Source organism: Narcine bancroftii, chromosome 11, assembly GCF_036971445.1.
Source record: "Narcine bancroftii isolate sNarBan1 chromosome 11, sNarBan1.hap1, whole genome shotgun sequence".
Classification (NCBI taxonomy): Eukaryota; Metazoa; Chordata; class Chondrichthyes; order Torpediniformes; family Narcinidae; genus Narcine; species Narcine bancroftii.
In genome coordinates, this window is record NC_091479.1 from 88,187,192 (window position 1) to 88,214,768 (window position 27,577).

The 27,577-nt window shown below is 40.2% G+C and overlaps 1 protein-coding gene and 1 long non-coding RNA gene across 14 annotated transcripts in view; one reads left to right on the plus strand and one right to left on the minus strand.

Moving 5' to 3' along the window:
* The window catches only part of ing3 (inhibitor of growth family, member 3), a 44,145-nt gene extending 16,797 nt beyond the window's left edge, over positions 1 to 27,348 (minus strand). For 2 of the 13 annotated variants that reach the window (XM_069903938.1, XM_069903937.1), the window contains exons 1-5: positions 20,351 to 20,543; positions 20,110 to 20,181; positions 12,431 to 12,531; positions 7,444 to 7,509; positions 5,560 to 5,656 (exon numbers count right to left, since the gene is read on the minus strand). In XM_069903938.1, the coding sequence (XP_069760039.1) occupies positions 5,560 to 5,656; positions 7,444 to 7,509; positions 12,431 to 12,531; positions 20,110 to 20,181; positions 20,351 to 20,378 (364 nt within the window). In that variant the 5' untranslated portion in view covers positions 20,379 to 20,543. Of the gene's footprint in view, positions 1 to 5,559; positions 5,657 to 7,443; positions 7,510 to 12,430; positions 12,532 to 14,641; positions 14,740 to 20,095; positions 20,182 to 20,350; positions 20,548 to 22,600; positions 22,666 to 24,063; positions 24,150 to 27,165 lie in introns of those variants that run through there. The other 11 variants (XM_069903951.1, XM_069903949.1, XM_069903944.1 and 8 more) reach the window with 10 other exon arrangements.
* On the plus strand, positions 290 to 7,206 carry LOC138746100 (uncharacterized). Its single transcript, XR_011346700.1, has 4 exons — positions 290 to 419; positions 735 to 760; positions 3,033 to 3,070; positions 5,704 to 7,206. It is a non-coding gene; the product is annotated as an uncharacterized lncRNA (long non-coding RNA).
* Positions 27,349 to 27,577: the final 229 nt, after the last annotated feature.

Below are 27,577 nucleotides of genomic sequence, written 5' to 3' on the forward strand. Positions count from 1 at the left end.
GTGTTGTGTGGTTTTATGTTAAAAAGTGACAGTTTGCCTTCGAGAGCCAAGGTGAAGGTGGACTGCTGAGAGAGTGGAAGACGGACTGGGCATGTGCAGAAAATGATCTAAAAATTTCTGGACTTGGACGATGAACCACCACTGGGTGGTGCTGTGGAGTGGAAGAAGGCCCAGAGCATGAGTCATGGTCTGGAGGACAGTTTAGAATGTTGGGATTTCAAAAAAGATGAACATTCCGAAGGCAGCCAGAAGGATCCGGACCAAGCCAGTTGTTCCTCTCTCTGCAACACAAGACAACTTTGAATTTTGTGCTCTCTCTCTCTCTCTCTCTCTCTCTCTCTCTCAAAGATCTTTTGGCTTCAGTTTATCAAACAAACTGAATTTTGTTTATGATCTGCTTCAGTTGAGATCGAAGTTTTGTGAGTCTTGTGTGTTTTGTGTCTAAGTTTTTCTGTGGGCTGGTTGGAAATATAACTTAGACTTTAATTACATATATTATATTTAGGCTGGGGAATTTATTAGTTTTACACTGTTATAGAGATTTGTATAGTAATCAGTGGGCATTGTTATAAAAGGGGGGGGGGAATTTTGAATTAAAGTTTGAAGGAGAATATTTTGTTAATAAAGTAATTGTTCATCTTTACCCATGTGTGATATGCCTTCTTTGTGGTTGCTGGTTTGATTTTGTAACACTCATTAACAATTCTTCAAACAATATTGTATGATTTCTGTAGATCTGGTGTTGCAATTTGAAAATATGGTAAGTTGAAAACATAGTATCTAAGAAAATTAGTGTAATTCTTGTGAATGAATAAGCTGATGAGTTTAAGGTATAGAATGCATAAAAGTTGGCAGGAGTAATTACTCACATCCTTAAGGATGTGGTAGAAGGTAGGCAAAAATCAAGGAATGATAAAATAAATATAATCCATCAGCCTTCAAGACTAATTCTTCAAATTTGAGGTTTCACTGTAAGAGACTGCAAAGTTGTGACCTCACTCTTTTCCCACAAGAGCATCTTTTGGAGATGAGTGTTATCGTTTAGAATTTATTTCTATGATATCAATTTTCAGAAGCTGCAATTAGAAGAAAATTGTAAAAAATGTGTGAAAAAGGTTAGGTGCAGAAAATGAATGAATTTCCGGTTAAAAAAATAAATACTGAAATGAGCAGAACACAATTTAATACCTTGTGTGAGCAAAATTATACATTTTAATGATATGTAACTAGATAGTGTCAATGGAATGAATATAAAAGTAGAAGGTTCTGTTACAACTGTATAGAGTATTGGTGAGACCTACAGTTTTGGACTCATTATTTACGAATGGATATGCCTGCTATGTAGGCAGGTCACACACCGTTAATTGATTTGATTCCTGGGATTGAAGGAATTGTCCAAAGAGGAAAGTGTGAGCAGCCTGGACCTAAACCCATTGGAATGTGGAAAAATAGAAGGAAATTTTATTGAAACATAAAAAAAAATGAGAGGTTGACAGGTGGAGTCAGAGAAAATTGAATGAGTGGGACATAACTTCAGAATAAGGGATTCAAGATGAAGATGAAAAATTTATTTTCTTCCTTCCTTGGAGCGAAGAAGAATGAGGGGAGATCTGATAAAAGTTTACAAAATTATGAGAGGTATAGGAAGAGTGGATGCAAGTAGGCCTTTTTCCACTGATGAGGGGTCATAGTTTTAATCTGAAAGGGGAAAGGTTTATGGGGAACATTGGGGGTAGTTTTTCACTCAGAGAGTGGTGGTAGTGTGGAATGGGCTGCCATCTGATGTAGTGAATGTGGGCTTGATCTTGAGTTTTAAAAATAGATTTTATAGATATTTTATGGATGGGAAAGGTCTGGAGGGTTATGGAATGGGAGCAGGACAGCGGAACTAGCTAAATATTGGTCGGCACAGATTAGAAGGACCAAAATAGCCTCTTTTCTGTGCTGTAGAGTTCTTTGGTTCCATGGAGGACTGTGAGTCTTTGGAATTCTAGCAGAAAGCTGTTAATGCTGAATCATTGAATATGTTCAAGGTTCAGACAGAGTTCTGGTCTATGAGGGAGATAATATGAATCAGGGGAAAGTGGAGCTGAGACCAAGATTGGATCACCCATATCCTGATAATGTTTCCTTTAAAGCAGGGGTCTCCAAACCCTTTAGACCATCGATCCCCTTCGGGGAGTACGTGGTCTCTCATCGACCCCCAGGCATGGAATCCCAGCAAGGGAAGGGGAGGTTGAGTAGGGTGACCAGACATCTAGTTTCAGACCAGACAGTCCAGGTTATGACCCCTCCATCCAGCACCACCTTGAACCAGATGTTAATTTGTCCTCCATTTGGGTATATAGGCCTACACCCCCAAATAGTGGGCAAATTAAGGGTAGAAAGGCATTTACCCGCTAAATGCAATGTCCCGGGATCCGCAGGCCGTGCGTGGCTAGCTGGCGCATGTGCGATGGGGGAGAGTGATGGCAGCGCATGGTTTCATGGCAGGTAAGCCTCCTCATCCTCTGAAACCTCTTTGCTCTGATTTCTTATATCCTTATCGGATAATTAAAGTTGTCCTGGTAACTCGAAGAACTTTAGTTACAGTAAAGCAGCGGCTCCCAAACTTTTTTCAGGTTGCCACCCCCTTTGCTCCCAGGCCATATCCCTAGTGCACCCCCTCCCCTCCACAATCCACACACATACATACAACGAACACACATTCTTGGTTTTAGGTCTACAAATTTAAAACAACTACTAATGTGTCTCGTCCTTATAATTTGTAGATAGATGCACATCATCTTATTGATTGGTGTGTCATGCCCGCTTGTCGCGATACGGATGGTAGGCACTGATTATATGAACCCACGAATTAACATTGGTACTGCTTAGCAAACTTGTATCAGAACCTTACTGGTTTGCATGCAGGTGTATGCGTGTCTCCTGTTATGTTTGGTGTCATGTGTAAATAAAGTTCATCTTTTAGTCCTGACATGTAGCGAGGATTGTCACTATTTGAATCCTTCAAACTTGTTTTCATATCGCAGATTGGCGCTAGGAGACTGGATCAAGGAAAAACAACCAGGTAATTAGGTGGGAGTGATGTGAAGCGCCCCATGTGTATAGGAGACAGAGTTTCGTAGTCGATCAAAGATACTGCTGGGTTCAGCAGTCTGGCCAGTGTCCTGGAGGAGCATTGCGAGCTGATGGAATGGTCAGATAGCATGGACTTGTAAGGGGAGGAGATTGGCCACCATCTCGTGTCCTTCCTCAAATAATCGGAGTTAATGGGATGTAAAAAGAGGCATACATGTTTTTTTTAGATAGAATTTGCATGATTTTACCAGTCTGAAGAAGGTCCAACGTCTTGGCATTGATCACACATAAATGACCAAAACTCCAAATCTCTGTTTCTATACATGAGTTTAGACAGCGCTGGGTAGGTCACGTCTCCAGAATGGAGGACCATCGCCTTTCCAAGATTGTGTTATATGGCGAGCTCTCCACTGGCCACCGTGACAGAGGTGCACTAAAGAAGAGGTACAAGGACTGCCTAAAGAAATCTCTTGGTGCCTGCCACATTGACCACCGCCAGTGGGCTGATATCGCTTCAAACCGTGCATCTTGACACCTCACAGTTCGGCGGGCAGCAACCTCCTTTGAAGAAGACCGCAGAGCCCACCTCACTGACAAAAGACAAAGGAAGAAAAACCCAACACCCAACCCCAACCCACCAATTTTCCCCTGCAACTGCTGCAACCGTGTCTGCCTGTCCCGCATCGGACTTGTCAGCCACAAACGAGCCTGCCGCTGACGTGGACATTACCCCTCCATAAATCTTCGTCCGCGAAGCCAAGCCAAAGAAGAGAATTTAAGAGGTGGGGCTTGTAATGCGCATCATTGATACGTGCTATTCATTAGCCCATTGTTTACGGGATGCCTGCAGTTAACTTTAGACTGCAAGTGTTCCTGGAAATTTACTAGGGGTCTAGGAGGTAAAATATTGTAACAGGAATGGCACCCTCATTCCCGTTCTGACGTTTTAACACAGCATGCATTCCAGGAAAATGGCAATAATTTCCTGGAACGCAGCAGCTAAGTAAAAAACATTATAGAGGGAACTTTTGGATGCTGTTAGTCTTCCTGCAGCACCGACACAAAGCCTTGAAATGAAAGGAACACGAGATCTCCCAGTTAAAATTTGAGGTGTAAATGCTGCTGCAGCATTGTTCCCTAATGGGGAAACCTGGGCCAGAGAAAATAAAGGCATGCAGCTAGCGTGCAGGCTGGTCAATGTACAGTAGTTTGAGCTGTGACCACATGGCTGCTCCAGATCTGGGACATGGTTGGTTCCGACGTGAGCGTACCACATCGGAAGCAGGTATTTGGGTGGGTTATCCAGTCAGGAAGCCAATGAAAAATGGCCTGCAGATGCCATCTGTGGCCATGGAGGATAACACATCCCTGTGGGTCCGTGAAGAAGCTGCTGTCCAGATAACGGGCCCCTCCTCACTGCAGTGGGATGTACAATTGCGGGTGGAGTGGCATAGAGTAGAGGATGTGACTGGGGCCCTTAGTGACTGGGCTCTAGTTACTGGACTATATGAGGGCACCCATGGCCATGAGTACCTTGATAGCTCTGGATTACTGACAGGACACGTGGTTATTTCTATCCTTCCAATCTGAAGGGGATGGTGCTGTCTTTAATCTGTCCAGCAGTTGATAAGATAGTGAGGGAGACCTGGAAGGGCTGGAATACTTGGAGAGGGCCATGCGTGTTCGGGCCTGGAAGGTAGAAAAGATTGTAGAGCGAACTATCAACATGATATTCTCCTTCACCCTGTATGCAATCTGAAAGGAGCATTGTGCAGGGAAGTTGAGTGATGGAATGAGATCCATCTGCAAAGGGCACGGGTTGGGTCATCCCCGTCGACACCTCCTCCAGGGCACACTGCGGCCCTGCATGTGTCCTTTGATGCCCTGCAGGAAGCAGTGTAGAGCTGCAGTGTCAGAAAGGGTGCACCAGAGTATGGCTGTAGTAGGATTGCGGCCAGATCTCCCAACAGATTCGTTCACCCATCACTTCCCGGCCCAATATCCCAGACCACGTAACCAAGATCAAACAAACATTTGGACCGCCCCCTTTAGGAATTACTACCTTAGAGCATTGATAAGCTGCTATGCCATTGTATGGAAATCTTAAAAGTTTATCATCTGGCTTAACTGATATGGGAGGAAGCCGAAGTGATAACGTACAAATTTCAGACAGTACCAGCTGTGAAGCAACAGCTTAATTAACTGGACCACTCTGCCAATCTAAATGTCCCACTCAAAAGTTCTGATTCTTGTGTTCACTTTAAACTCACTGGCTGCTGAATACATTAATTTTAAATTCAAATTGTGTTTATGGAATTTATAGAATATCTAATGGTCCAGAAAACCTATTAGTTTGGTACCAGTGAAACTCCCAGTTTTACTCGATTTCTGATCTTAGCCTGCAGCATTCCAAGAATATCAAAAATAAAATTATACAGTAAGATTTCAAATGCTGGGATAAGAGATTAATATACTTACTCCTTTCTAATATTTCTGTAATTCCAGCATTATCAGCTTCAAGCTCCATTTTAAATTTGGCAAGTTCTTGGTCCAATTTACGTAGATGTCTATCCACCTAGACAATGAAAATGCAAAACATTTACACATTATTTTTTTCTGCAGTTTCTACCACTGAGGAGAGTGAGCTACTTCCACCACCACTGCCCATAGTATTTACATCTTCTAATAATGAAATGCTGAGAGGTTGGTCATGGTCACATTGGAGTATAGGTCTGGACCGACTGCAATTTGCTTCCCATCACAATTGCTCCGCAGCAGACACAATGTCAATGGCTTTACACTCAGCTCTGAATCTCCTGGACAACTCATACATCCAGCTACTCTTCAGTGATTACAGCTCAGCCTTCAATACCATTATACTCACAAGTGCTGGTCAACAAGCTCCAAATGCTGGGCCTCTGCACTTCCCTCTTCTACTGGATCTTTGACTTCCTCATCGGAAGACCATAGTCAGTACGAATTGGAAACAACATCTCCTCTCACTGACGATCAACACAGCCACACAGCCCACTGCCCTACTTACTCTAGACTCACGACTGTGTGGCCAGGCACAATTCAAATGCTACTTGCAAATTTGCTGATACCACGGTTGTCGGCAGAATCACAGATGACAATGACAAAGCAGACTGGAGGGAGGTAGATCTGTGGTATCATGACAAACGTACCAAGGAGATGATTGTGGACTTCAGGAGGAAATCAGGAGAACACGAACCAATCCGCATTGAGGAGTCAGAATTCACAAGGGTCAAGGACTTCAAATTCCTGAGTGTCAACATCTTGGAGATTCTGTCCTGGAGTCTCTATATTGATAAAATCACAAAGGCTTTCCAGTGGCTATAATTTGTTAAGAGTTTGAGGCAATTTGGCATGTCACCAAAGACTCTTGAAAACTTCTTCGGGTAGAGAGCATTCTGTCTGGGTGCATTACTGTCTGGTACGGGGGTCCAGGACAGGAAAAAACTCCAGAGGGTTGTTAACTTGGCCTGGAACATTACAGCCACCAGTTTTCACTCCACCTAGAACATCTACAAGAGGCAATGTCTTAAGAAAGCAGTCTCAAGAACCCCCAACACCCTCTCTTCACTCTGCTACTATTGGGAAAAGGCACAGGAGCCTGAAGATGAGCAATCAGCGGCACAAGGACTTCTTCTTCCTCTCTGCCATTAGATTTCTGAATGAACAATGAACCGCTACATCACTTTGTCTTTTTCTTGAACTATTTTTATTTTGAAATGTGGTTTATAGAATTTTGTGACATGTTCATGACAATAAATTATGATTCACTTTTTTGGAAAATCAGAACAACGGAACTAAAAATTTTCTGTTTCCGATTTTAAAAAAACCATATTTAGTTCAAACAGCTCAAAGAATGACAGAACTGATGAAGATGCTCCATTCTTCAAGGACTAGAAGGAAGGATTTAAGATTAAATCATGCAAGGCGAGGATTTCATTTTGGAGGGAAGAAAATGTTCTTGAAACACACATCAAATTCCTTCAAAACTCAACAGCTGATCCGAAGGCTATCATTCTCTTCTTTGTAAATGCCTTGTTTGTACTGGTTTTTACCTTGATTTTCAACTGATTATCAGTTTTGATTGTAACCTGTGAGGCATATGATCAATTAAAATGAACATTATATCATTTTCTATTATTCTCTTGCAAAGTTTCTTTCTCAATAATTATTCTCTTCTAAAATCTTAATGGATTTATTTTCTCATTTTTTTCCATACAGGTAATTTTCAAAATCTTCAAATTACGATTTGCAATGTATTATTGTTAGATATGTAGATACCCACATTTTACTTGTTTTAAAAAAATATACTGTTTTATATTTACTCACCAAGTCATAAATTTGATTTGCTAACTGTACTTTTTCATCAGCATCTTCCAAGGCTTTATAGTAGTCCTATAAAAAAAGTTCAAGAATTTTTAAAAGTCATGCTCCCAATCACTCTTGATCTTAACAAGTGAAACTGTTAAAGATTATACTTTAATCTTGAACTTTTTTTGATTGCCTTAATTCTCTCAAAGCAGTTGTACATGTTTGGAAACTTCTATTTCTCAGGAGGAAATTTTATCAGTTATTTCCTCTTTATAATCTGGTAAATCTCCAGGACCAAATGGTTATCCAGTATAATTTTATAAATCTTTTTACAAGTGGCTTACACTTCATTTAAGTTTGGTGTTTGAAGATTCTTTTAAAGATGGGAAAATTCCATCATCTTTTAATGAGGCTTGAAGTTCTCTTATTTTGAAAAAGAGAAAGATCCTGTTGAATATGTTTTGTACAGATCTATTTCATTACTTAACATAGATATGAATATATTATCTAAAATTTTGGCCCATAGAATAGAAAATATTTTACCGTTAATTATTGATCTGGATCAAACAGGTATTTAATCAAAAATCGTTAATCTTATTATAATATACATTGAATTTTGAATATGTTATATTTACCCTCTCATTCTGCTCTTGAATGTTATTTCATTAGATGCCAAGGAGGCTTTTGATCAGGTGGAATAGGACTGTTTGATATTTTATAAAAGTTTAATTTTGGTCCAGATTTTATCAAATGGGTTAAATTACTCTATTTATGTCCCTTGGCCACAATTTGTATCAACTCACAACAGTCAAATTTTTTTAGTAGGCTTTATCGGTGAACTCGGCAAGGTTGCCCTTTAAGCCCGTTGCTTTTTGATTTGATATTAGAACTTCTTGCTGTAGCTTTACAGAAGTGTAAAGATTTTTCAGGGTTAATTAGGAATGGTGTTGAATACAAAATTTCTTTATATGCAGATAATCTTTTGCTTTTCACTTCAAACCCAGAGGTTTCTTTACCAAATATATTAATTTTAATTGTCCATATGGGTCAGTCCTCAGGTTATAAATCCGCACGAGTGAATTATTATCCTTAAAGGGGTCGACTTTAAAATAGTCCAACTTCCCTTTTAAGTTAGTGAACGAAGAGTTTAGATACCTTAGAATTACAAGTCCTAAGAGTTATAAGAATTTACTGAAGGAAAATTTTTCCGAAGAAAAGTTTTTCTGCAACATTTAATCAGATTAAAGTTCTATCATCAGGATGGTCACCCTTGTTTATCACTATGATTGCACATATTCATTCAATAAGAATGAATATATTACCAACATTTTTATATCTTTTCCGTCTATATCAATTTTTCTCCTTACCTTTTTTTTCTAAATTAACAAGCAACCTGATAATGAGACATAGCTTGAGAATATGGGCACAATTTAGAATATTTTTTTGGAATCAACAGTTTTTTGCTTGCCAATTCTATTATAATTAATCATCTTTTTTTTTAACCTTTGTCAGATGCAGGTTTTAAGGAGTGGTGTAGACTGGGGATCAATAATTTTAAAGATCTTTTATTCGAGATAATTTTGCTTCTTTTGAACAATTGAGGGCAAAATTTAAATTATCCAATTGTCATTTTTTCAGATATCTTCAAAAGTCAGGCATTTGGTTCAGTCCAAGCTTTCTGATTTTCCATGGATCTATGAAACATTCTTGATTCAGTTTTTGACCTAATTTTCTCATAGAGGCTCAATATCAATTATTTATAGTGATTTGACTGACTTGAAAACAGTTTTTCTAGTTAAGAAAAATCACTACACATTTGTTAAGAAAAAAATGGCAAGTTAAGTTTTTTATTTTCAAAGATTAGTCTAAAATTGGCACAAACTAGGTAGTAAATTATTTATACATTATTTACTTAATGTGAAGCTACTTTCTCTTATGAGGACTTCAACTTACAAATCAAGAAGCAAACTGAAGGCAAATATAGTCTGTAAATGTTACATTACAAAAGCTTAGCCATTTCTTAAATTTATTCAAGGAATGTGGCTTCACAGGCTAAGCCAGCATTTAATTGCCAATTCCTACACGTGAGCTGCCTTCTTGAACTGCTGCAATCCTTGAAGTGTGGGTGTGCCCCGATGTTGATAGGAAGTTCCAGGATTTTGATTTGGTGACAGTGAAGGAATGGCAATGTAATTCCAAATTGGGCTGACAAGTTGCATGGAGAGCAACTTCCAAATGATGGTGGTCCCATGCTTTTGACAGTTTTGTCCCTCTAGTGGAGGAGATTGCATATGTGAAAGGTGATCTGATTATTCTTGTGTTTCTGTAATATACCCTGTAGCTGGTTCAAACTGCAGCTGTTGTGCATTGTTGGTGCTGTGAGTGTATGATTGTGGACACAGTATCTTTCAAGCAGTATGGTATTGAGCTTCTTGACTGTTGTTGAAACTGCACTCATCCAGGCTAAGTAAAGAATATTCCATCACACCTCTAGATTGAACCTTGTAGATGGTGAACAGCCTCTGGGAATTGGGAATTCCTAGTTTCTGACTTGCTCTTGTTGCTATATTGTGTATATGGATACTCTAATTCAGTTTTGGGTCAATAATAATTGCCAGAATATTGATAATGGGGATTCAGTGATGGAAATGTCATTGAATGTCAGGGGATGATTGCTGGAGATGTTGTCGTTGGATATTGTCATTTATCTGAAATTTGTGCAGCATAAATATTTTTTACCACCTATCATCCCAAGCTAGAATATTGTCCAGGTCTTGCATTATTTTGGTTGTGAACTGCTTCATTATCTGAGCGGTTTGCAAATGTTCACATTGCTATTATCAGGAACATTCTTATTTCTGACCTATTGACTGAAGGGTCATTTTTTTATAATTACTGAAGATGGTTGGGCTATGACACTAGATTGAAAAATATTTACAGAGATATTCCGTGGCTCATATGATTGATCTCTGACTACCACTATTATCTTCCTTCGAGTGAGATGAGACTCTAACCAGTGAAGGCTTTTCCCCCGGCTCCCAAAGGCTCCAGTTTAGTGCAATTCCTTGGTGCAATTGCTTCCTTGATGAGAAAAGCAGTTGCTCTGACCTCAGCCCTGGAATTCAGCTTTCATCCAATTTTGGACCAAAGCTAAAATGAGATCAGGAGCTGAGTGATTTTGGTTGAACATAAAATCAATTTCTGTGAGCAGATTGTTGTCATGCAAGTGCTGCTTGATGGCACCATCATCTACCTTTCCATCTCTTTGCTGATGATCACGAGGATATCAAAGGAGTGTTAGACAGGACATCCATGGACAATGACGTCAGGGCTCCAAAGCCTTGGTGGTATCCAATGCCTTTAGCTGTTTTTTGATATCATGCAGAGAAAATCCAATTAGCTGAAGTTTGGTATTTATCGTGCTAGAGACCACAATTGAAGGGTCATCCACTTAGCACTTCTGGCTGAAGATTCTTGCAAATGCTTCTGTTTTCCCTTTTGGTCTGATGTGCTGGGCTACCCAATGGTTGAGATTGGGGATATTTGCGAAGTCTGCTCCTCCAGCATTAACAACTGCATGTGGCAGAACTGGGATCTAATCTTTTCGATGTGGGATTGTTTAGCTATATCTATTGCATGCTGTTTATGTAGTCCTGCCTTATCCCTTCATCAGGTTAATTTCTCATTCTGAGGAACTCATGACATGCCCTCCTTCATTAAACCAATGTTGATATCCTGATTGGATAGTGATGATACAGCGGGGGATCTGTCGGATCATGAAGTTGCAGATTTGACTTGAGTACAATTCTCCTGCTGATCATAGCTTGCAGCATCTCATGGATGCCTAGTGTTGAGTTACTGAATTGTTTGTTGTTTGCTCCACTTAACATGGTGCTAGTGCCTTTCATCACAATGAAGTGAAGGTGTTTTATCTCCCCATGGCCCGTGCTATGATCACCCACCTGATACTACTGATGCATCTGTGATAGGTAGATTGGTGAGGAGGAGATCTTGCAGACTTTTCTTCTTTTTGGTTCTCTGACCACCCACTGCAGACCCAATTTAGCACTCGACAAGCTCAGTCAGTAGTGGTGCTTGTGAGCCAGTCTTGGTAATGGATATTGAAGTCCCCAACCCAAAGTACATTTACAGTTAATTTTTAATAATTCACAAGTTGCACTCATTTAAATATGCCAGTCAAGCAGCATCTGTGGATAGAAACTAGTTAATGTTTCAGGGTGAAGACTCTCCATCAGACCAGAAAGAGAGAAAGCAAGTTAGTCTAAGTAACAGAGAAGGTTGGACATATAATGTGTGGAACAGGAATGTCTATAATATGGTGAAAGGAAGTGACCATTGAATGAATAATTTAGATCATTTACATAATATGCTGCTCTTGTTGTGAAGTCTGGGTGATGGTGTGTAATCTGAGAAGACCAGAATATTCAGATGGAAGTTCTGATATAAACAGAAAGAAAGAGCAAGTGATTTGAAGTTGAAGAATTCAATATCAAGGTTATAACATAACCAGATGAAAAATGAGGTCTTGCTGGTCAACTTTAATTTGGGCTTTGTTGTAGTAGTGTAGTGGACAACAGAGATGGGAGGGGAATGGTAAATTAAAATGGCAGCCAATCGGAAGCAGACTAAGTACAGGTGCTCTGCAAATCAATCACTCAACCTGTGTATGGTTTCTACAGTGCAGAGGGCATTGTCTCAGATTCCGGCAACTGTACATTGATTTGCTTTCAAACGGCTGAGCTGTTACCAAGGAACACTTTCAGATGATGAAAGGGAGAAAAGTGTCCAAAGGAGATAACAAAAGAACAGGAAACCATTTTAATGTTGATATTGCAAAATCTTATTTGATTAAATGACAAGGTTACACAGTTTGCAAGCAAACTTTTTTACCATTACTATCTGATTTACTCTAAGGTTAAAACTGTCTGATATTCAACTGGTATTTATAAATTGGCAATAAAAAGACAAAACCTACTGTACTTGCCTTCTTTATTGCTTCCATCTGTTCCTCTCTCCATTCTGGCTTGTTCTTTTTTGCATTGATAAAGAACTCATTCACTCTTTGTTCCAACTGATCCATTGCATCTATTTGGAGAGGGGGAAAAAAAATTGTTTTTCACAACTTCCATGGGATAATCAAACACAACATGTAGGTTTAATCCATGCTAATATTTTTGATATTTCATCAACACTTTTCCTATTTCATGAACATTTCAATGTGGAATGGGTTTTTACTAAATTGTTTTAAGTTGTATTTGGATAACCAAAATCATTCTCAATGAAGGAATAGCTCAATTACAAATCTTTTGGAAAAAACTATACAGCAATAATGATCAATAACCAATGATTTGATTATAATTGGGCCGCTGCTACTCTATTACTAATTAAGAGATCACAATACAATTCTGCCCTTTCTTTCTTTTATTGGATGTTTAAAAGCTTGTACATTTCTCAAGTCATGCAAAATTCTTGTAAAAGTATAAATATACACTGCATCTATCAAGTATATTTGCATAAGTATTTCAACAAAAGATTACTCAGAAAAATTAAGGGGCAGTTAAAAAATAGTAAAATGCTGCACTTGCTCATTCCTCAAACTGCTAATTCTTCAGTGAACATTAAGAACACTAACGATCATGTCATATGCAGGTGAAGAGAACCCTTAATTATTTTATTTTCTTAGATTTATTTTACATTAAATAAATTATAGCATTTTGTTTCTTATTATTTTACTACATCTTATATGTTTTATTAAAAAAAGTGTAACTGGATCACCAGATAATTACATGCAAGGGATGCAATTTAGACCATCCTCCTTAACTCTCCCTCCATTTCAAAGCCATTGTTGGTTAACTTTCAAACTTTGCTTTAATTGTTGATATGGGATGAAAATTGCAATTGTTATCAGCACATCTGAAAATATAACTTTATTTTTGAAATTGAAATTTAACAGGCTAAATTTTAGCTTTTTGACATTTATAAAACTTTCCCTTAATTTTAAAATAGGTCAAGCAACGTGTAGAAAGAGAAATAGGGTTCATATTTCAGGTCTAAACTCTATTTTGTGAGGTATCTCTGAAATGATTCATGAACTTTATATTTTTCCACAGATGCTGCCCCTCTCCTGCTGACTCTCTCCAATATTTCAGAATTTCAGCATCTGCAGTTTTTCCACCCCATTTTCATGACCCTTAATTCAGATGAAAATTTAAGGGCATTAAATAATTAGTAAAATAAATTTCACCAACTACTTTCACTAACCCTACATTTCAACAGTTGAAAAAAATGTCCAAAAAGAGGAAACTTGCTCATGTATGTAGTCTGCAATGATGTTTTTGAATACATAAAATTTGTTCAGTTTTATTAACATATTAATTTGAATTGACTCTGCATCAAAGAACAAATCATAATTGAAAGATTTGTAAAATATAACAAATAGCAACATTGCTTTGTTTATAATATGCAATTTATTAAAGTAATCATGAGGTAAAAGCTTTAAAAATGAATATAATATATAAATAAAAATATTGCAAATCTCACCAATTCGCTTCAGTGGCAGAACTGGACAATTCCAAATCAATTCTTGATTTTAAGGGTTAATTATAGCTTTTTTTTTGTTAAATGACTCTGCTCCTACACCAACAGCTATGATTAGTAGCAAACTTTTATTTAATGTGCATGAATTGCCTCCCTTACATATTACATCGTGATCTAGTTAAATATATTGTACATCTTTTTACAAATGTGCCAAACTTGTCCCAGTTTGAGCAGCAATGGAACAATTATAAACATTTGCACGTGGCAAAAATTAAAATTTGTTAAAAGTCAACAATTTCTTTCTTTCTCTGGCTTGGCTTCGCAGACGAAGATTTATGGAGGGGTAAATGTCCACGTCAGCTGCAGGCTCATTTGTGGCTGACAAGTCCGATGCGGGACAGGCAGACACGAAAAAAAAAGTTAAAAAAAAGTCAACAATACATTGTTACTAAACTGTGTTAATAAAATTTGAATGGTATTTTCCATTTATTATTTGACTCACAAAATATCATACATTAAATCCGAGGGCCACATTAAAATTGGAAAATTCCAGAAAGAGTCCATTTGCACAGTTGGCCATTTATTGAAGTATGCTGTAAATATCTAAACAAATGTGCTGTCCCAGTTAAAGGTTTTAAACACGCGAATGAAATGTTACCATGGAAGCAGCTAAACATCTTCCTGAATGACAAAAATAAGGACAGGTGGCAGAAAACCTTTCCACATTTTCTTTCCCAATCAGAGTCCACGATATTCCTGGAGGTCAAATTCCTATATATTATATAAACCCCCAAAGTTTGCACAAGAAATTATGGTAAGAACATAATCCACGTTTCGCCAATTGCCTCCTAAATCAGGAGCTGGGAATGCTGTTGCTTTGGTGCATGTTGACAGCACTCGCTTTAAAGCTGACTTGTGTGCAAAAGAAGTGCATTTAAAATAGGAAATTGACAGGCTGTTGCCTCCTCCAAAATCAACCCATTTTGTTCAACTTTTCGTTACAAGCTATGAATTGGCATGGAGTGGGGGGGTCAATACTTTAGCATGGGTGCAAGTTATGAATTGGTATGGGGGGGTCAGTTCTTTATTGAGAATATTGCAAAGTGCAAGCTATGAATTAACGAGGAGAGAGGAGGGGTCAGTTCTTTATTGAGAATATTGCAGTGTGCAAGTTATGAATTGGCAAGGGGGGTCAGTTCTTTATTGAGAACATTGCAATGTGCAAGCTCTGAATTAGCGTGAAGAGAGGAGGGGGGGTCAGTTCTTTATTGAGAATATTGCAGTGTGCAAGTTATGACTTGGCAAGGGGGGTCAGTTCTTTATTGAGAACATTGCAATGTGCAAGCTGTGAATTGGCAAGGGGCGGGTCAGTTCTTTATTGAGAATATTGCAGTGTGCAGGTTATGAATTGGCAAGGGGGGGTCAGTTCTTTATTGAGAATATTGCAGAGTGCAAGCTGTGAATTAGCGTGGAGAGAGGAGGGGGGGTCAGTTCTTTACTGAGAATATTGCAAAGTGCAAGCTATGAATTAGCGTGGAGAGAGGAGGGGGGGTCAGTTCTTTATTGAGAATATTGCAGTGTGCAAGTTATGAATTGGCAAGGGGGGGTCAGTTCTTTATTGAGAATATTGCAGGGTGCAAGCTATAAATTAGCGTGGAGAGGGGAGGGGGGTCAGTTATTTATTGAGAACATTGCAGTGTGCAAGGTGTGAATTAGCGTGGAGAGAGGAGGTGGTGTCAGTTCTTTATTGAGAATATTGCAAAGTGCAAGCTATGAATTGGCGAGGGGGGTGTCAGTTCTTTATTGAAAATATGGCAAAGTGCAAGCTATGAATTAGCATGGAGAGAGGAGGGGGGGTCAGTTCTTTATTGAGAATATTGCAGTATGCAAGTTATGAATTGGCGAGGGGGGGTCAGTTCTTTATTGAGAATATTGCAGTGTGCAAGCTGTGAATTGGCAAGGGGGGGTCAGTTCTTTATTGAGAATATTGCAGGGTGCAAGCTATAAATTAGCGTGGAGAGGGGAGGGGGGATCAGTTCTTTATTGAGAATATTGCAGAGAAGAGGTATGAATTAGCGTGGAGAGGGGAGGGGTGGTCAGTTCTTTATTGAGAATATTGCAAAGTGCTAGTTATGAATTGGCGAGAGGGGGGTCAGTTCTTTATTGAGAATATTGCAGTGTGCAGGCTATGAATTGGCGAGGGGGGGGTCAGTTCTTTATTGAGAATATTGCAGTGTGCAGGTTATGAATTGGCAAGGGGGGGTCAGTTCTTTATTGAGAATATTGCAGAGTGCAAGCTGTGAATTAGCATGGAGAGAGGAGGGGGGTCAGTTCTTTATTGAGAATATTGCAAAGTGCAAGCTATGAATTAGCATGGAGAGAGGAGGGGGGTCAGTTCTTTATTTAGAATATTGCAGTGTGCAAGTTATGAATTGGTGAGGGGGGGGTCAGTTCTTTAAGGAGAATATTGCAAAGTGCAAGCTATGAATTAGCATGGAGAGAGGAGGGGGGGTCAGTTCTTTACTGAGAATATTGCAGTGTGCAAGTTAAGAATTGGTGAGGGGGGGGTCAGTTCTTTATGGAGAATATTGCAAAGTGCAAGCTGTGAATTAGCATGGAGAGAGGAGGGGGGTCAGTTCTTTATTGAGAATATTGCAAAGTGCAAGCTATAAATTAGCGTGGAGAGGGGAGGGGGGATCAGTTCTTTATTGAGAATATTGCAGAGAAGAGGTATGAATTAGCGTGGAGAGGGGAGTGGGGGGTCAGGTCTTTATTGAGAATATCCCAGTGTGCAAGGTGTGAATTAGCGTGGAGAGAGGAAGTGGTGTCAGTTCTTTATTGAGAATATTGCAAAGTGCAAGTTATGAATTGGCGAGGGGGGGGGTCAGTTCTTTATTGAGAATATTGCAGTGTGCAGGCTATGAATTGGCGAGGGGGGGGTCAGTTCTTTATTGAGAATATTGCAGAGTGCAAGCTGTGAATTAGCGTGGAGAGAGGAGGGGGGGTCAGTTCTTTACTGAGAATATTGCAAAGTGCAAGCTATGAATTAGCGTGGAGAGAGGAGGGGGGGTCAGTTCTTTATTGAGAATATTGCAGTGTGCAAGTTATTAATTGGCAAGGGGGGGGTCAGTTCTTTATTGAGAACATTGCAATGTGCAAGCTGTGAATCGGCAAGGGGGGGTCAGTTCTTTATTGAGAATATTGCAGTGTGCAAGCTGTGAATTGGCAAGGGGGGGGTCAGTTCTTTATTGAGAATATTGCAGGGTGCAAGCTATAAATTAGCGTGGAGAGGGGAGGGGGGATCAGTTCTTTATTGAGAATATTGCAGAGAAGAGGTATGAATTAGCGTGGAGGGGGGAGGGGGGTCAGTTCTTTATTGAGAATATTGCAGTGTGCAAGGTGTGAATTAGCGTGGAGAGAGGAGGTGGTGTCAGTTCTTTATTGAGAATATTGCAAAGTGCAAGCTATGAATTGGCGAGGGGGGTGTCAGTTCTTTATTGAAAATATTGCAGTGTGCGTGCTATGAATTGGCGAGGGGCGGGTCAGTTCTTTATTGAGAATATTGCAAAGTGCAAGCTATGAATTAGCATGGAGAGAGGAGGGGGGGTCAGTTCTTTATTGAGAATATTGCAGTATGCAAGTTATGAATTGGCGAGGGGGGGTCAGTTCTTTATTGAGAATATTGCAGGGTGCATGCTATGAATTGGCGAGGGGCGGGTCAGTTCTTTATTGAGAATATTGCAAAGTGCAAGCTATGAATTAGCATGGAGAGAGGAAGGGGGGTCAGTTCTTTATTGAGAATATTGCAGTATGCAAGTTATGAATTGGCGAGGGGAGGGTCAGTTCTTTATTGAGAATATTGCAGGGTGCAAGCTATAAATTAGCGTGGAGAGGGGAGGGGGGATCAGTTCTTCATTGAGAATATTGCAGAGAAGAGGTATGAATTAGCGTGGAGAGGGGAGGGGGGTCAGTTCTTTATTGAGAATATTGCAAAGTGCTAGTTATGAATAGGCGAGGGGGGGTCAGTTCTTTATTGAGAATATTGCAGTGTGCAGGCTATGAATTGGCGAGGGGGGGGTCAGTTCTTTATTGAGAATATTGCAGTGTGCAAGTTATGAATTGGTGAGGAGGGGGTCAGTTCTTTATGGAGAATATTGCAAAGTGCAAGCTATGAATTAGCATGGAGAGAGGAGGGGGGGTCAGTTCTTTACTGAGAATATTGCAGAGTGCAAGTTATGAATTGGGGAAGAGTGGGGTCAGTTCTTTATTGAGAATATTGCAAAGTGCAAGCTATGAATTAGCATGGAGAGAGGAGGGGGGGTCAGTTTTTTATTTAGAATATTGCAGTGTGCAGGCTATGAATTGGTGAGGGGGGGTCTGTTCTTTATTGAGAATATTGCAGTGTGCAAGTTATGAATTGGCGAGGAGGGGGGGTCAGTTCTTTATTGAGAACATTGCAAAGTGCAAGCTATGAATTAGCATGGAGAGAGGAGGGGGGTCAGTTCTTTATTTAGAATATTGCAGTGTGCAAGTTATGTATTGGTGAGGGGGGGGTCAGTTCTTTATGGAGAATATTGCAAAGTGCAAGCTATGAATTAGCATGGAGAGAGGAGGGGGGGTCAGTTCTTTACTGAGAATATTGCAGAGTGCAAGTTATGAATTGGGGAGGAGGGGGGTCAGTTCTTTATTGAGAATATTGCAAAGTGCAAGCTATGAATTAGCATGGAGAGAGGAGGGGGGGTCAGTTCTTTATTTAGAATATTGCAGTGTGCAGGCTATGAATTGGTGAGGAGGGGGGTCAGTTCTTTATTTCGAATATTGCAGTGTGCAAGTTATGAATTGGCGAGGAGGGGGGCGGGTCAGTTCTCTATTGAGAATATTGCAAAGTGCAAGCTATGAATTAGCATGGAGAGGGGAGGGGGTATCAGTTCTTTATTGAGAATATTGCAGTGTGCAAGTTATGAATTGGCGAGGAGGGGGGCGGGTCAGTTCTTTATTGAGAATATTGCAAAGTGCAAGCTATGAATTAGCATGGAGAGAGGAGGGGGGGGGTCAGTCCTTTACTGAGAATATTGCAGAGTGCAAGTTATGAATTGGCAAGGTGGGGTCAGTTCTTTATGGAGAATATTGCAAAGTGCAAGCTATGAATTGGCGAGGGGGGGGTCAGTTCTTTATTTAGAATATTGCAGTGTGCAGGCTATGAATTGGTGAGGAGGGGGGTCAGTTCTTTATTTAGAATATTGCAGTGTGCAAGTTATGAATTGGCGAGGAGGGGGGCGGGTCAGTTCTCTATTGAGAATATTGCAAAGTGCAAGCTATGAATTAGCATGGAGAGGGGAGGGGGTATCAGTTCTTTATTGAGAATATTGCAGTGTGCAAGTTATGAATTGGCGAGGAGGTGGGCGGGTCAGTTCTTTATTGAGAATATTGCAAAGTGCAAGCTATGAATTAGCATGGAGAGAGGAGGGGGGGGGTCAGTCCTTTACTGAGAATATTGCAGTGTGCAAGTTATGAATTGGCAAGGTGGGGTCAGTTCTTTATGGAGAATATTGCAAAGTGCAAGCTATGAATTGGCGAGGGGGGGGTCAGTTCTTTATTGAGAATATTGCAGTGTGCAGGTTATGAATTGGCAAGGGGGGGTCAGTTCTTTATTGAGAATATTGCAGAGTGCAAGCTGTAAATTAGCATGGAGAGAGGAGGGGGGTCAGTTCTTTATTGAGAATATTGCAGTGTGCAGGTTATGAATTGGTGAGGGGGGGTCAGTTCTTAATTGAGAATATTGCAGTGTGCAAGTTAAGAATTGGCGAGGAGGGGGGGTCAGTTCTTTATTGAGAATATTGCAAAGTGCAAGCTATGAATTAGCATGGAGAGAGGAGGGGGGGTCAGTCCTTTACTGAGAATATTGCAAAGTGCAAGCTATGAATTGGCGAGGAGGGGGGGTCAGTTCTTTATTGAGAATATTGTGGTCGGAGGGGAGGCTGGGTTACTGATTTTTGAAAGGGAGAGGTCGGGGCTCCCCCAGGGTGTCCATTTCCCCCACCCCCCCCCGCCCAATACTCCCCCAGCGGGAGGGGGAGGGGACCGCCGGTCGTGCGGCTCCGACATGACTAACGTGGCGCCGCATACTCTGTACTTGCAGGTCCATCTCCCTCATTTCCGTAAACCTGTCGCGGAGATCCATGGGAAGTTGTTCGATCACTGTCGAGAGAAGAGGGGAGGGGAGGGGAGGGGGGAAGAAAATCAGCGGCGTCAATGGAGGGGCGGCTTCTCTTTCCGTCCGGCATTTCGCCTTCAACCAATCGCGACTTTTCACGGGAAAAAATAAATCTCGCAACCCACAACGTTTGGGATTTCCCTCGATACTCACTCTCCAAGTAATCCTCCAAGTACAGCATTGTTGGGGGGGGGGGGGAAATGCAGGTTTGACACCGGCCAACTTGACTTGTTTTGTTCCCCAAAATGGTTCCAATATGGCGCCTCAAACCAACGCCGTTCGTTCGGCGGAGGAACAGTCCACCGCGGCTCGGGCGTCCGCCCTCCCTCCACGCGCGGTGAGGCCGCGCTCCGATTGGCCCGATCGAACGGATGGGGCGCACGTCACGGGACCCGCCTCTTGCAAGCGGGGCATTGTGGGAAATCGAGTCCGGCTCGGTTCCCCCGAGGCGGGGTGACGTTCGCATTCGCGGGTGGTTGGGAATTATGGGATCAGATTTTTTTTAAATTGCGTTTCCGGTGGTTGCGCGCACTTTTCCTGGCCAAGTGTGGCCTGGCCGAGCGCCCCGAAGGAAACTTGGTGGAGAACCCGGACGCTCATTGAAAGAGCTTACTAACTCATTCTGCCTGCTTGACTCGTGAATGTGCACGGTTTCATAACTTCAAAGGCAATGGGCCGAGGGAAACTTTTCTCAAGCCGGAGCAATTGAGGAGTGGCTCCCAACCTTCCCTTCCCACTCACCTACCACCTGAAAGCCACCACAGAGTACCTATTGCAAGCAGGTAACTTCAGGTGGTAGGTGAGTGGAAAGAAAGAGGGTTTACTGTAGATCAGTACTTGCAGTAGGGTTTTCCACGTGATGGTGCACGTTGGCCGCCCTCGCTTTTGGGCTGGCTTGTGTGCAAAAGAAATGCACTTATTGCCTCCTCCAAAACCAACCCTCTTGCTCAAAGTTGAGCCCTTATTTTATAAGGGGTGCGCATCTTTTCCCACGCCCTTAAATGGTGCTCGTGTGTTTCTTATTCCTGCTACGATTTTCCCCGCGCTCGTCTATTAATTGGGGGGTTAAGAAGAGTAACATTTGATTGGAAACGGTTGTGTTCAGACTTGTCTCTCTCGGACCTGACACTTTCTCAACACAATGACCGACAGGAGAGTCTCCTGTGCAATACATGGGCCAACCAGCGACAATGATCACTGTTGGCGTTAAACACCATGAGCACCCTAATTTCAACTTCACGTACAAGATCAAAGGAATATTTTTTGGGGGGAAAAAAAGTGGGTCTAACATGGCGTCAAATACGGTATGTTACACATGACACTAGACACCAATGCTCTTGTGTTATGTCATGCCTATTTTACTCCTGGAATGCTGGCTTGCTGTGTAAAAAGACACACCAACCCCGCATTATGCCAGTTTTGTTCGGTTCAGTGTAAACGACCAAAACCAGCTTTATGACAGGTCTTCCTTATGGCAATATCGCAGAATTTTGGTATTAAAAAAACCCTCAAAACAGAGAAACTGGTTATTGATTTCAGGAAATGGAGACGACATTCATTTCTGTATTTATCAATCCTGCTGAGCTTGAGATGATGAAGAGCTTCAAGTTCTTTGTAAATATCACTAACAACCTATCCTGGTCCAGCCATTTTGATATTATAACTAAGAATGTGCACCAAAGTATCTACTTTCTCAGCCTGATGAAATTTAGCATTTCCTGGCGGTTTCTTACTAAAGTTTACAGACATTTAAAGTATACTGTCCAAATGCACACTGCTAAGTACAGGAACTGCTGAGCCTAAGACAACAAGAAACTACAGAACTACAGAATTGTTCATGTAGCTTAGATCCTCACATTTTAAAAGACCCTTTGTATTATCTTCTCCCCCACCCCTCTTCTGTGAGGCAGAAGGTAACATGCTTGAAAACAAACCTCCATATTCAAGGACAATTTCTTTACTGTTGTGAGACTCTAAAATGGATCTCTGGCAAAAGATGATGTTCTTGTCCTCTTTCTCTATAACTCCATTATTTGACATAATGTACTCACCTCCCTACTCAGGCAAAGAATTGCTGGACAAATTCAGCCTGTCAGACTGCATCCATTGGCAGAATTGGTCAGTCAATGTTTCAAGTCAAAACCCTTTAAAGGTATAAAGCTGGAGTTCCTTCAGCTACCCTGTGTCTGCTCAAGTCTCCAGCACCTGCAGCTTTTGGGTTTCTTGAGTCCTTACTCTCTTGATTATTTATTTGTTCATTATTGCACAAAAGACAAAGGAGGAAAAACCCAACAACCAACCCCCAACCAACCAATTTTCCCTTGCAACCTCTGCAACCGTGTCTGCCTGTCCCGCATCGGACTTGTCAGCCACAAATGAGCCTGCAGCTGACGTGGACATTACCCCTCCATAAATCTTCGTCTGCGAAGCCAAGCCAAAGAATTGCACTACTTGCTCCATGAGTTGACCTGGCAGGAAAGTGCACAAAACAATTTTTTTTATATGTATCTCAGTTTACCTGACAATAAAGAATTCAATTATATATTCCTTTCCACCCCCCACCTCTTCATGTGCCTGTCAAAATGCCTCTTAAACATTGCTATCATATTTCTTTCAGGCCACCTATCACTTTTAAAAAAATCAAATGGCTCAAATTTCCTTTAAACATTTCTCCTCCTCTCATAGTTAACATTTCCACTTTGAGAAAAATGACTGCTCTCAAAATTTTATATACTTATCTAAATTCACCCCTCAGTCTTTGATACTTCAGAAAAGACAATCCATGTTTGCCCAATCTCTCCTTTAGTTAATACCCTGTAATGCAGGCAATATTCTGGTGAACCCCTTCTGTGCCTCTCCAAAGCCTTCACAAACTTTCTGTAATGCAGTGACCAAAAGAGCACATAACACTCCAAATGTGGCCTTATCAAAGTTTTATACAGCTGCCACATGACTTTCCAACTTTTATACTCCATGTTCTGACAATCCTAGCTACTTGTGTTACCACTTTGAAGAAGTTATGGAGTTGAAACCCAAGATCCCTCTGTGCATCCTAACTGTATACTTCTTCCTTTTAATCTCCTATAGTACAACACCTCACACTTTTTTGGATTAAGCTCTATTTTCCATTTTTATGTCCACATTTACAAATGTTCTATATCATGCAAAATCCTTTGATAACATTCCTCACTCTCCACAGCTCTGCAATTTTTTTGTGCCATCTGAAATCTCACCAATCAGCCCACCTACATTTTTGTTCAAATCATTCCTATTTATAAATGACTGGTCACAGATCTCCAGGCAGAATTACATCTGTCGATCACTAGCCTCTATCTTCTATGGTCAAGCCAATATTGAATCTGATCTACCAAGCCTTCTGAATTACTATGAAGGAACATCTTCTGCAATAAATTCATCAATTCCTCATTTAAGTTTGTAAGACGTGACCTATCTGGCACAAAGTTATGCTAACTCTACCTAATAATTCATTGTGTTTCCAGAGGCAAGAAGATCTTATTACTAAGAATCTTCTCCTTACTGATGCAAAACTCACAGGCCAACAATTTCTTAGTTTGTCTTCATTTGCCTTCTTAAATGGAAGGACAACATTGGCTATATTCACCGCCCTCTGGAACCTTGCCAGAGGGTAAAAAAGATACAAAGATTTCACTCAAGAGCCCATCAGTCTCTTCTCTTAATCACCTGGAATAAATCCCTTCTGACCTTGGGGACATCCACCTCTGTATTCTTCAAGAGTCTCAAAACCTTTGTTCTTGATATCAATATGCCCTAGAATACCAGTATTACTGTCCAATGTCACTATACTCCATAAACTTCTCCATGGTAAACGTCAGTGCATATAGTACCTCATCCACTTCCTTTGGCTCCACTCGAGGCATAAATTCTTTCCTTTGTCCTTGTGGTCTTACCCACTCCTCAGTGACCATCTTGTCTTTAATTAATGTTTAAAATAGGATTAGAAGAAGGCATAGTCACTATTTGTGCTCTTATTCAACCAAAAACAGAAAATAATGAGCAGGTCATCAATTACATGCGTCCTTAATAAATATTGGGGCTTCTCTGTCTGCTGCTCACCATGTTGCCTCTAATCAACATTGAGAAAAACTATCAAAGATCACTTGATTAATCTTCATTGTATACTGTGCATCATCATGTGGATGTTTCTGGAATAGCTTAAAGTGCTGTTCATGAAAACGTTTGTAAATCTCACACTCCCTCTGAATAAATTTAAATCTGCCAAAACCATTGCTTAAAGTACTGTTCTGCAACTTACTTAAAACATTCACAAAGGTAGACATTTTCTCTTTCTTTGTAGCCAAATCAATTACGAACTCTTATCTGTAAAACATTTATTTACCATAAAAGCCATCTCATTTGAGACGGAAGTTGGTCAATTTTCTGTAATTGATATATTTTTTAGGTATGCTCGGTGAACACTTAATTTTTTTTATTTTCTGCTTGTTCAATTTTGAATAATTTGTGTTTTTTAAGCTCAACTTCAAGATTTGGAGATGAATATTTAAGAGTTTGCACATTCTAGCCATAACACCTTACTTTACGCAATGTAAAACCTCAGAAGAAAATTTGTCTACCAATATTTAATTTTTTGAAAATTTGCCATTCCTAGATAGTACATTAATATTTCAGTTGAACTGTACATTTGTATCTTGGAAATTCTGATGTTGAAAGGAATAAATTATTTGATAATACACAAGTAACATAATTGGTTCACATTATTAAATATAAATACATTCAGTAGTACTTTTGGGTGATATCAGTTAAAAAGAAATGACTGTTTTATCCTTTGCTGTTCAAGTGATGAAAAATGTGATCAGAAAACTATGCAAATTTTTCTGAGCTGCGCTACTCCCAAACAAAGTATTTAGCTGTGACTATCCTTGCCTAAGGTGTATATTAGCAATTTATGTGGAACTATTTTTGAGTAGTTCTGGTAGACACATTGTAACAGAATTGGCAATTAAAAAGCCTGAACTTTAAAAAAACTGACATGATAATGCTGAGTTTAGCATATAAATAAATAGCTAAGAGCATTTATGTTTCTGGAAACCTACAAAAAAAAGATGGTAAATGGTGAATTTAATTATAATGACATCTGTTGAAATCCCTGGAGATAGTAAGATTTGAGAAACAAATTTTGCATCGTTGAGTAAGTTCTGTGGTCAACTTAAGTGATAGAACAGCTGTTGTCAACAAAAAAATACACATGATAGAGTTAAAATGTTTTAATTTGTTAAGTAACAGCTTCATGAGTCATTAAATTTGCATATAGTTATTCTTTCTCTGTAGTGGCAATTATATACCTGTATTACCATCAAAGGCATGATGTTATTGTTAAATTAAGATAACCTGAGGAAAAGAAAGATTTTTTTCTATTGGGAGAGGAATTAAGAGTGTGGTGCCGGTTGATGCATCAGCTCTTTTTTTTACTCCTTGAATATGTTTTAAGAGGGTGGATTGGAAGTCTGGAACTCATTGCCTGAAAGGGAGGTAGAGCTAGAAACATTACAATTAAGGAGTACTCGGTAATGACCTTGAAAAACCATGGTGATAGATCGCTCTTCAGGGCAATGCATATGATGCAAAGAATGGAAATGGAAGAGGATCATACCCTCTCAGTACTGCAATAAAAATGTTTGATCACATTGGCAGAGCAAGAATACCAATTTCTTGATGATGTTTAGTAAATTTATTCAACCACAAACTTTTACTGAGACCAAGCTCATTAGAATGTCTGACAATGTATCACAACTAATAATAGAATGGTTGTAATAGGCCAATAGAAAACACCTGGATATTTTTGTTTACCTTTTTAGACTTTTTCTGCAATTGACAAGGTGAAAGTAATGTATTAGATGTTTCCAAGTAGAAAAGAAATAGTTTTTGACAACAAAGCAAAATAATAAATTTGTTGGCAATTACTGTTATAGAAATATTCAAACATGCAGGTATAAGATGTGTACTTGCTAGTTAAAAAAAAATTTATTCTAATACTTATTACAATGCTTCCAAAATCCAGTTGGTAGATTGGTTATCAAATTTCTGGTTACTTCATCTTGCATAACTACAGTAATGTTTTTGAATTTCTCTGACATGTAATCATGTGTTTTACTTTCTTTTAATAGTCATTTTTATTAATGCTCTTAAAGTTTTCTGCAAGTTGATGCAAAAAGGTGCAAGTTCTCATTTGTCTGATAATTTGTTGTAAAATTTCATGTTTTAATATAATTTTTACATATAGTTAATTTCTAAACATGGGCAATATGTTAGCATTGGAATTTGCAATAAACACTTTCAATTATCTATCTGATATAACTGGTTTGATCTCTTTTCAAAACTAATGGAGATAAGATAAAGTAAGCTCAAGTGCTCCCTCTGTCAGTCTTCTGGCTTATTTTACCTTTTTTTGAAAATCCCAACCTCTATGAATATTTAGAATTAAACTCACTGCTGCAAAGATGCACTTATACATAAGATATTTTGTATTTCTTGAGGCCACATAGCTTTTCAATCAATAGCACCTAGATATTCTAGGTTTATTTTAACTTAAGCTTTTCTGTAATTGAAATTACATTGAACAAATTATATTAAAAAGACGAAGGAGCATTTTCCCCTTGCCACTTCAGGTATGGTGAGCATAGCGTTAGCACAATGCTGTTACAGCTCCAAAGAACAGGGTTCGAATCTGGCACTGTCTGTTAGGAGTTTGTACGTTCTTCCCATTTCTGCGTGGATTTTATCCGAGTGCTCTGGTTTCCTTCCACTGTTCAAAACATACCGGGGTTGTAGGTTATTTGGGTGTAAACAGGAGGCATGGGGTCGTATGCTGAAAGAGCCAGTAACTGCTGTATGCAGTGCCAGACTATTTTGCGTCCAAGGCAAGGCCAACTACTTGCATTACCTTCTCCCCCCCTAAATGAAAGTCTTACCTACGAATGTTCAGAGGGTCGCCACAGGAATCAGAACCATCCACCCAGGGTTTAGCGTTGAACAGGACTCTGTGGCGGGGCGGGGGGAGCAGGTGTTGGGGGAGTGGGAACTGGGGAGGGACCATGGACCGTGGAAGGATGGAGAAGGGAGAAAGGGTAGGGACCGGGGGAGGGGAAAGAGAGAGCGGGACCGGGGGAGGGGAGGGGAAAGAGAGAGCGGGACCGGGGGAGGGGAGGGGAGGGGAAAGAGAGAGCGGGACCGGGGGAGGGGAGGGGAAAGAGAGAGCGGGACCGGGGGAGGGGAGGGGAGGGGAAAGAGAGAGCGGGACCGGGGGAGGGGAGGGGAAAGAGAGAGCGGGACCGGGGGAGGGGAGGGGAAAGAGAGAGCGGGACCGGGGGAGGGGAGGGGAAA